This window comes from Nothobranchius furzeri, chromosome 6 (assembly GCF_043380555.1).
Source record: "Nothobranchius furzeri strain GRZ-AD chromosome 6, NfurGRZ-RIMD1, whole genome shotgun sequence".
NCBI classification, from domain to species: Eukaryota; Metazoa; Chordata; class Actinopteri; order Cyprinodontiformes; family Nothobranchiidae; genus Nothobranchius; species Nothobranchius furzeri.
The window spans coordinates 63608043-63618137 of record NC_091746.1 but is presented as its reverse complement, the minus strand read 5'-3'; the positions used below and the strand labels follow the sequence as shown (position 1 = coordinate 63618137).

General features: G+C 41.8%; 1 protein-coding gene across 2 annotated transcripts in view; it reads left to right on the top strand.

Annotated features, from left to right (window-relative positions):
• The first annotated feature begins 850 nt into the window (after window positions 1-850).
• The window catches only part of LOC107374827 (ceramide transfer protein), a 36682-nt gene continuing 27437 nt past the window's right edge, over window positions 851-10095 (top strand). For both annotated transcript variants that reach the window (XM_015943107.3, XM_015943106.3), the window contains exons 1-2: window positions 851-1194; window positions 5384-5518. In XM_015943107.3, coding sequence (XP_015798593.3) covers window positions 1084-1194; window positions 5384-5518 — 246 coding nt within the window. In that variant the 5' untranslated portion in view covers window positions 851-1083. The remainder of the gene's footprint in view (window positions 1195-5383; window positions 5519-10095) is intronic.

The following is a 10095-nucleotide window of genomic DNA, read 5'->3' as shown; positions in this document are numbered from 1 at the left end:
TCAAAGTTTGAGTATTGTCAAAGTGGTTTCCTGAGTTCCCTGGACTCCAACACCTTCCACAATCACCAGATCAATGAGGTCAATTTCTGGATGAGCAGCTGACAAATCTGCAGTTCTATCTATCTATCTATCTATCTATCTATCTATCTATCTATCTATCTATCTATCTATCTATCTATCTATCTATCTATCTATCTATCTATCTATCTATCTATCTATCTATCTATCTATATCTATCTATCTATCTATCTATCTATCTATCTATCTATCTATCTATCTATCTATCTATCTATCTATCTATCTATCTATCTATCTATCTATCTATCTATCTATCTATCTATCAATCAAAATAAAAACACTTTTATTTTGGTGAGAAACTCCCACCACATGTACCAACAGATCTTAGTTTGTGACATTTTCTCTGTTCTGTGCTTCTTTATTTTCAGCTCTGCTCTAAAGTCCTTTCTAGTACTCAGTAGTGTATTCTGGTACTTTGGTCTATTTTGAGTACTATCAACAAGGAGGGGGAGGGGTCTGTTGCCTAATGGGGGGTAGATTTGGTGACGTCACTGCGGCCAGCGCCTCTGCGCACCGCACAAGTTGAAGCACGCGCTCGTTCAGTTTAGGAGAAGCAGTCCAGGGGCACCATGGCGTAAGAAGCTGTCATCGGTGTTCGGAGCTAAACAAACACAACAGCGGGCTTTTATTCTGACAGACGGTTCGGTGTGACTGCTGACGCTCGGCCCAGCCTTTAGCTAGGTTTTCATCTTTCTTCGTTACTTGTGGTGTTCGCCGAAGAGAAGCGGAGTTTTGACAGCTAGCGTTTACATGCGCCGCCTGACCATTAAAGCAGAGGCTAACGGACGCTTCCCCGGTGGGAGCTAGCTATCGATCCGTCGGCTATTTCTGCGAGCTCTCCGTTCGCGGAGCTGTTAGCCGATCGATAAGAAGACAGCGTCGTTCCGTGAACTGTTGCTGTTTTCTACACTATTACCAGACAGCCCTGCTGATGCCAGTTCTAATATAACGTTACTCTGAGCCGTGTGCGTCGTTGGTATTTGTGGGCGAGGATCTGTTAGAAACATGTCAGACAACCAGAGTTGGAACTCCTCCGGGTCCGAGGAAGATTTGGAGCCCAGGGAGGACTGCGGGCATCCCGTTAATGTTGTTGAGTTAAGCGGAGTCCTCAGTAAGGTGAGTAAACATACAAACACATAAATCTGTGGCACGGCTGGCTTCATATCCCCGTGAAGAAATGGAACAATCCTTACAAATCCTGGCTCGTTTTTCTGCGACTGTCAATCTGTACATGAACGTTTATGTTGCCGGTGTTGTGTCGAAATGTGTTACCTAGTCGTAAACTGTTTAGAAGAAGACGATCTTTTATATGGCGCCACTCAAGATTAAAATCACGAGGCGCTTCACAAAAAAATTAAAACAATTTCTACAAAGTTTAGTCACACATATTAGTCAAGTACATCATCAGTTAATGCAGTGCACACCTGACATGTTAGATTTAGTAAAGGGGAACACACCCAGATGTGGAGACAGGTGACAGATTTCGACACAACACCTGCAAAGCACTACTAAGTCTATAACGTGCATGCAAAAGCAGAATGCAATTCACATTTAACTACATTAAGTCTTGGATTCATTATATGAATAGAAAATTGATAATGTCTTAAACATTTACTCAGTTGGTTTAATATCTGTATTCTGGACCAGTGCAGCATCTATCACCATTGGGCCGTTTATTCACTAATACTAGCTAAGAAACTTTTTGATATGGTGAAGGTGACCAAAACCTCTCAGTATTTTAAGATGTTTCAAAAAGGTTCATCTTAAATACAGAGTTGTGAAGTATTGGCCTCCTTTTCAAATTACTTCTGTTTTTAGCAGTGGCGGGCGGTACGTTCCACCCCTGGGCCTTCAGTGATTTCCTATTCAGTCCAGTCTAATTTAATACACCTTAAAATACAATCAATAGGACATCACAGCTGGAGAAAACACACACACACACACACACACACACACACACACACACACACACACACACACACACACACACACACACACACACACACACACACACACCAGTGGCTGATCAAGACACATAATTTCCAGAGTCTTTAAAATCAAACTCGCATTCCCAGTTGAGAGTAGGAAGCTGACCACGGATACCGTCAAATCTCAGAAATGAAAGACGGGTTTAAGAGATGAGACAATAAAATAAATAAGTAAAGCAAACACATTATTTGCATTTGTTTTGGAGAAAATTGTACCGCGAAACAATTGAACATGTTGGCGCAGCTGCACACACCACGTCATTCACAATATAAATTGCATAGAAACAGAACACAGAATAATTTCATTTTGCCATTTTATTTCGTTACCATTTATTGATTATTAACAAAATAAAATGACAAAACATTAAAAAAATACTAATAAAATGTTTCTACTCACCAACATAAATGTCCAGCATGGATCTCCTCCTCTCCTGCTCATTAGAAAATAAAATCCATCCTTCTTTCTTTCCTCAGGAAAACCTCAGTGGCTCTGTACAGTTTATCTGTGCGCTTCAGGTCCATGAGTGGATCCTTTTCTATGGACATGGAGGCTAATGCTGAAAGACGTGTCTGCCCGGTCGTGTTTCTGGCGTACATTTTAACGCGCTTTAATGCTACCAAATCCATCTGATGCGAGCAACAGGCATTCCCAGCAGAATAACCTGCAGCGGTTCTCTGAAGCTGTTAGCCGTGGGTACCGTTCATAGTTGCTTGCCTGAAAATGACGAACAAATCCTTTCTCCTGCTGGGACAAGCCAGCTAGCATTGGAGTCAGACGACCTGTTCTCAAAAGATCCATTTTTTCTTGAAAGGTCCGTCTTGAAAATGGTGTGGCAAGTTAATCTGCATTCAAGTCTGTCTCTTCTCCTCTTTCAGCCATCATGTGTTCAAAAATACACCGATAGCTGCCTATAGATACAAATCTCCGTGTTTAGTTTTGATATTTTGCTTCATGCCGCTAGAAAAGTTCTAACTACTGCTTATCCAATCACAGGATGCGTTCATGTCAACTTTTGCGTGAGGTCAGCTAGCTGGCCCGGGCCAAGCTGACTCGTGAGCTGATTGGCTATCGCAACTGGCCGTCTCCGTTCACTTACAGCGGACAGTGGGCTTCTCGATTGATTCTGAAGGCCTAGGGCAGACTTAATCTGCCTGAAAACACAAGCTAGCTTAAATCTGATTGGATAACACCCAGCCTTGGTATTTTAACACTGGAAGCAGCTCAGCCAAGTGGTTATAATAGGATATAAACAAAATAGACCAGTAAACATTTTTTTTATTTAAAAATAATTACCAAAGGAAAAAAAATACATTTACGCTTTTGAGTACGTTTAGGCCAGCAGAGAAGGCTTTGCTGGCCCTGACTGCCCACCACTGGTTTTTAGTCTTTTTGTCTCACCTGAATGTTTCAGGTCACATTAGTATCAACCTAATGGAACCTGAGTAAACACAACATATTTAACCCTCCCACTGTTCTAATGGGTGTGACCCCACGAGGAAAGCTAACCATTGAGCAGGATTGATGGTTTATCCCTTGAGGTCCACGTGGCAGGGGTGAGGTGGTGTTCACTCCTCACCCTTAGTGGGAGGGTTAAAGAATGATTTAAGGAAACAATTCAAACCAATCTGGTCCACTTCAGCTGATGCTATCTAACAACATGACTTGGCACAAAATATCTCAAAAAGCAACACATCATACCTCACTTAAAAAAATATCAACAGCAAATAAAACCAGAACATCCCATTTTCCTTGGGACCAATAAAGTTCTGTTTTATTCCATTCCATCTTATCTAAAGCACTTCAGTCTTTGTTTGTTTAAGATGGAGGTCAAAGTTCATGATTTTAACAATAAGAAAGCCACAAGAAAGCAAAAATGACCTCCGTGGGGAAGCTTTAGAGCCACTACCACTGCTGACCAAAAAGGCTGTCTTACTGTTGCCAAACAACATCTTATTAATTCCCAAGACTTCTAAGAAAATATTCTGTGGACTGATGAGACAAAAATGGAACTTTTTAGAACTTTGTGTCCCGTTGCATCTGTTGAAAACCCAACTCTGCATTTCAGAAAAAGAGCACCAACCATCGAGCACAGCAGTGGTAGTGTGATGGTCTGGGGCTACTATGTTGCTTCTGGCCCAGGAAAACTTACTGTAACTGATGAACCATGAGTTCATTGAATTTTTCCACATAGGTTGGTTTTGATAGTTTTTTGTTTTGATAACTGAATTTCATAGTTACTCAGGGTGTCTGTCTGATACTGAGGTTTGTTTGCTGATCTGAAACATTTAAGGGTGACAAAAAAAAAACCAGAAGACTTCTGTAAGGAGGCAAGTTCAGTGGGTGTAGAAGTGTGGACAAGCCTGCAAATTTATTTAGAATTAGTCATGTCCAGGTTAGTGACTGGTCCTTCTCTGGCACTTCACTCATGACTTGTGTACAATCCTGTCTACTGTAAACAACCTAAATAAACCAAGAGGTTTCTGAGCAGAGGTCTGGTTAGTGGGTAAATAACGGTTTGTCAAGAGTGTAAGGTACAGAGAATCGTTCAGTTCTGCTTGAAAACGTTTCTAGGAAGTGGGTTTATTGGGTTGGAGAAAAGAAGGAACAGTTTTTGTTGTCTCTCTTCTGTTTTTTATTTATTTTTCTCGTTAAGCCTGCTGCTAGACAACGACTTGGTAACCTATGTTACCATATGCCTCAGCTTTGCGTTGGATTGTTTTAGACAGACTGGCACAGGTGAAATTCTTTAAGCTGTGAGAATGCTAATGTGGTATTAATCTCACTGTAATTGGTTGTGTGCCTAAACAGATTGCACACTGACCTGCTAGCCAAGCATATTGTGTGATTAGGCAGATCCGCATTCAGTAAAGCTCACCTGTGTAATCATGCTAAGCCTTGAATGCATCACAGCTCTTGTGAGAGTTTACAAGCCTTTGCAATTCTTAGACCTGCACTTGTACCACCCAAGATGTTTTCCAGGAATGTAACACACTCTGGGGTGCACGTCGAGTGTTTTAGAATTTGAAAGTTCACGAACTAACGACAGATTTTGTCAGTCTGATGCACTTCAACGGTCCTGTGAATTTAGAGATAATTACCAAGACTTTAAATGGAGGTTCTGTCATACACACGTTGCTAAATGTTATTTAGGTAAGCATGCAGCAGAAAACATTGTAGATAATTTCATTAGCCAAGCATGCTAATGCTAATCTAAACAACAGTTAAATATGGTTTTTGGTTCCTTTTGTAGTGCAGGTGTTTGTTTTGATGCTTTTAAATTCTATTATGATCTCTTTCTCCATGAATTTGTTTCTAGTGGACAAACTACATCCATGGCTGGCAGGACCGTTGGGTTATGCTAAGGAACAACACGCTGAGCTACTACAAGTCTCACGATGAGACGGAATATGGCTGCCGGGGTTCTCTCTGCCTCAGCAAAGCTGTCATTACTGTGAGTACCTCTGAAGTCCTTTTTTCAGGAGGTATCGTTTGTACTTAGTGGAACTTGTGCAATGATACCGGTCCTTGCAACATATCTAGCAAGCCGGAGCTCTGTTGTTAATGCAGTGGTTTTCATCAGAACTGGCTGGTGTTTGGTTAGTTTAAAACTAGATTTACAAAAAAAAAAAGTACTAAATCACAAAAGCACTTGCATGGTTCCATAAAATAGTTTTTCACCTACACTTTTACCATTTTGCTCAACTGTTTTTAACACAGGTTTGTTTTGTGCTTAAAACTCAGGTCACTGCAGAGTTGAAACTTTTTTTTTTTTTTACTTTGCTTTATTTTTCACACTTGAATAGAGTTTCAGATGGGTTACGGTCACTATTATGAAAAGAAATGTGTCACACAAACAACATATCTGAGAAACCTCCAACACGTAAGCGAAGCGTTGTGATTCATATTGAGAACTCTTTTGAATGTTTCTATTTTGAAAGCTCCCTTGCTAACTCTGACATACAAACTGGACTTCCATGTAATTCCCTAGGGTCTAATTTTAAAATCAGAGATAAACATTCATAATTCTGTATATCAGGAATTTATGCTTGGTGTCTACTAGCCTAGAAACCTAGACAACGCAAGCTCTGTATGTTGGTCTAACCACACTTCATAGGAGCCTCAGTAGGCGAGACCAGTCTTCTCTTGCCAATCACAGAACTCTTATCGGTTTAGTGGTTGGGGTGATGCCACAGAGCGAAACAATCAAGATGGAGGTGGCTCGTTTGAAACAGCTTTTGCATCAACTTTGAACTGTTTAAACGTGTCCTTTTCTTTGAGTCAAGAACAGATAAAGCTACTTAAGTCCTTTATTTAGAATTCAATTATTTATATAGCGGCAAATCACAACCAGAGTCGTCTCAAGGCACTTCACACAGTAAATATTCCAATACAGGTCAGTTCATTAAGCCAATCAGTAAAAAGTTTCCTATATAAGGAACCCAGCAGGTTGCATCAAGTTACTGACTAGTGTCAGTCTTTACAGCAATCCTCATACTAAGCAAGCATTTAGCAACAGTGGAGAGGAAAACTCCCTTTTAACAGGAAGAAACCTCCAGAGGATCCTGGATCAGTTGTGACCCTTTGCACCAACGTCACCTCATCACGTGGGTCCACCATGCTGGACGGCAAAAGCATGTAAACAGTGAGCGACACGAGTATTAAACAAAGAGAAAAGTAGAGTCTGAAATTGTTTTTGCGATCAAAACAAAAACAAAACTCCTCCAGCATTCCTTCGACTAGTTCATGCCCAGTTCAGTTATCAGAAGAAGTAGCGCATCTAGCCGGGGCTCATAGAGAGCGGTATGTTAACTAGCTTACCAACGTTAGCTTACGTTCTCTCTGCAGCTGTTCACCGATGTAAACTTGTTGCTGACTTTGCCTAAATTCACCCCGCTGGATTTATAACTTTATGTTATAAACAGCGTTTCACTTTACACCAAAGCTGATTGTTTAAACGTCCGGATCTCTACCAGCTTCTGTTGCTGGTGGTGTTACCGGGTTCAGCTGCTGCTCTCACACTGGGATGAGAAGATCTCTGAACGGCGACGCTGATATAAATAAATAACGTAATTTTAACACACGTAATCATACATCAGAGCTTTAATATTGTTAATAATCATCTCGCTTTACACGACAGTGGACGGAGCGCAGCCTCCGTGGTGAAATACCCGTCCATCAGGATTATCAATAACTAGTATAAACACATCACATTTATCCCCGTCCCTGCCTTCCTCATGAAATAAATGAACGTTAATCTTACCCGGTAAAAACATGTTCATTGCTAATCTGAGGGCTGCTAGTGCGCTTGATTGATCGCTGCAGTTCATCTCCGTCCTCAGTCTCCATCAAAGTTATTAAAAAAACAAAACTAGTTGAGTTTACGTCCTTGTCTGTTAGTGCAGCCAACCACGCAGCAAGCTAAAACCATTTTACTGTCAAATCAACTAAACAAAAGCCTTAAAAGGCTACAAACTGGCTTGTTTTGACTACCTTCACTGGAGTTTCTTCGGGTGTAAACTGTCTTTTCGCCGTCCATCATGGCGAAGGGGGCGGTCACATGAATGGCGTGACGTCTCGTGCAAAGGGTCAGTAAGCAGCCATCCGCCATGACTCACTGGGGATTGAGAAGACGGAGTAGAAGCACGCACGCACGCACGCACGCACACACACACACACACACACACATTGTGATTTCTTAGGTAGGCCCGAGCAGCAAAAGCGCTGCGAAGGCCTCTTGTTATTCCTCCGTTTATTATTTATTATTCCGTGCCCGCTTTGAACGGCTTTTTGGGGACCTTATCATACCCCAAAACTCACAATATTTTGCAAACTTGTCAGGCCTGGTGAAAGATTTGATATTTTAAAGGTCCCCAAAAAATCGCAAAGAAATTGGCTGAACAGCGCCCCCTAGAATGTGAAAAATACCCCTCTCCCTAAAGCTTAGTTTATCGTACAGTTATGAAATTTGGTACACTTGTAGTACTCAACAGTCCGCACAGAAAAATCTCTTGCAACCATGGTCAATATCAAACAGGAAGTCGGTCATTTTGGGTTGAAATGGCGATTTTTAGCTGTTTTGGCCGTTTTTAGGGTCCGTTTCTGATTGGATTGCTCGATCATTTTTCGCACAATCATCTCAAAAATTGTGTAAAATTGTTCAGAAGCGATGGGCGAACAAAATGAGACAAGGATTCTGAGTTTTCGTATAGGTTGAAGGGGCGGGGCCAGGCCTCGAAGTTTGACTACTCACCAGAAAATTTAAATTGCTATAACTTCCTAACTGAATGGAACATAGTTACAAAAATTTCTGTGGTCATTCGTCATCCACCCACAAAGTAAACTGAATGGTCGGATGATGACATCACACAAGCCCCGCCCCCTCAGGACCAAAAAGGTCAAGTTTTACTCTGATAGGTCCCAAATCGCCCCATTTCACTTAATCACCACAAATTTGTAGCTGGTAACTCAAGACAAGTGGGGGTTGCTTGGCATCACTTTATGGGAGTTTTCTCCAGAGGGCGGGGCTGTGGTGGCGCGGCGATGTCAGGCGTACCGCCGTGGCCATACGTTTGCCTCCCATTTTGTCATTTCTAGAGATATCGCCACGAAACTTCTTGTGAGTGATCCTAGTCCGCCCCCCCCAAAAATCTGACGTGAAAATCTGGTGGGCGTGGCCTATTTTCTGACATAGCGCCCCCTAGGACTATTAAAACTGTCAGCCCCAAGCCACGCTTTGACTGACGATTACGAAATTCAGTACACTAATGTGGTGTCTCAGGACCTACAAAAAAGTCTTTTGGAGCCAAGCCCAAAGTCGCACTGGAGGTTGGCCATTTTGGTCCAAGTACTCAATTTAGTAGTTTTCGCACACGTTGTTTGGAGAATGATGCCCCGTCGTCCTTTTCACCAATTGCCTTCAAACTTCTGATGTATACTCGTAAGACATAGGGGGGAAAATTCAACCATCTGATTTTTCAAAAGTTGAAAGATGTGGGCGTGGCTAAGCCTCAAACTTTGACCTTTCGCCATTACATTACTTGACTTAATAACTCCCATGTGCATGATCAGATCTATATCAAACTTTGTCTGTGTGATCACTGACCACAGCTCAAGACAATGACAATGTGGACAGCTGACATCACCTAAGCCCCACCCCCTTACTACAGGAAGTCTATTGTTTTATGGTGAAATGCCCATATTTGTCCCCTCTAATTTAGTTAACAAGACACTTAGGTCATGCACTGTCTTCATGATGCTGTAATGACCATTCAGATCTGATAGCTTTCCAGATAGGGAGGGGCTGTGATGCCATGGCGAATGCTATTTTTGCATCCAAAAACTCATGGATTTTCTGCTTCCTGATCATGTGACATGTGACGTATGCAGATGAAGATCGGCTTTAGAGCTGTGATGTTTGTTCTCTCAGCGCAGGGGCTTGTTCCGATGCCCAAACAGTAAAAAAAATGCCAATGACGACGGTTGGATCTAAAATGGCAACTTCAGTCGTCAATGGCAGTGAATGAGTTAAAGATAAAAAGTTCTGGAGCATGACCCCAGTGTTCCTCAAACTGTAGGTGAGGACTATGTTTTACAAAGACCTCCTGATTATTTCCCAAATTGTGCCTGAGGATAAGAAGCTTGTCAGGTGACTATTAAAGCAACAGCCCTGTGTGGTAACGTACTAAAACCCCAGCAGTAGACTCGGAGTGTTGTGTCACTGTGTAGATAGTTTAGAAATGCAGCAGAGGCCTGTTGGATGATCAAGCAGAGACAAGCCTTTAATAACATGTTGTCAAGGACATTAGAAAATGTCAACATTCTTCGTTAAGTATCAGAAACGAGTTGAAATATAAGAATGCTGTTGAGAGTTTAGATTGTCATAGTCTTTAAACATTACTCTGACGGTTGCTCTAACTTTATTTTCTGAAGCGTAGCGAGAGAAAAACAATCCAGTCCTCAGGCTAGTGTCTAGCAGGCTTTGCTGCTGGCTGTATTTGTTCAGCTTTATCCATTCCCAGCAAATGTCAA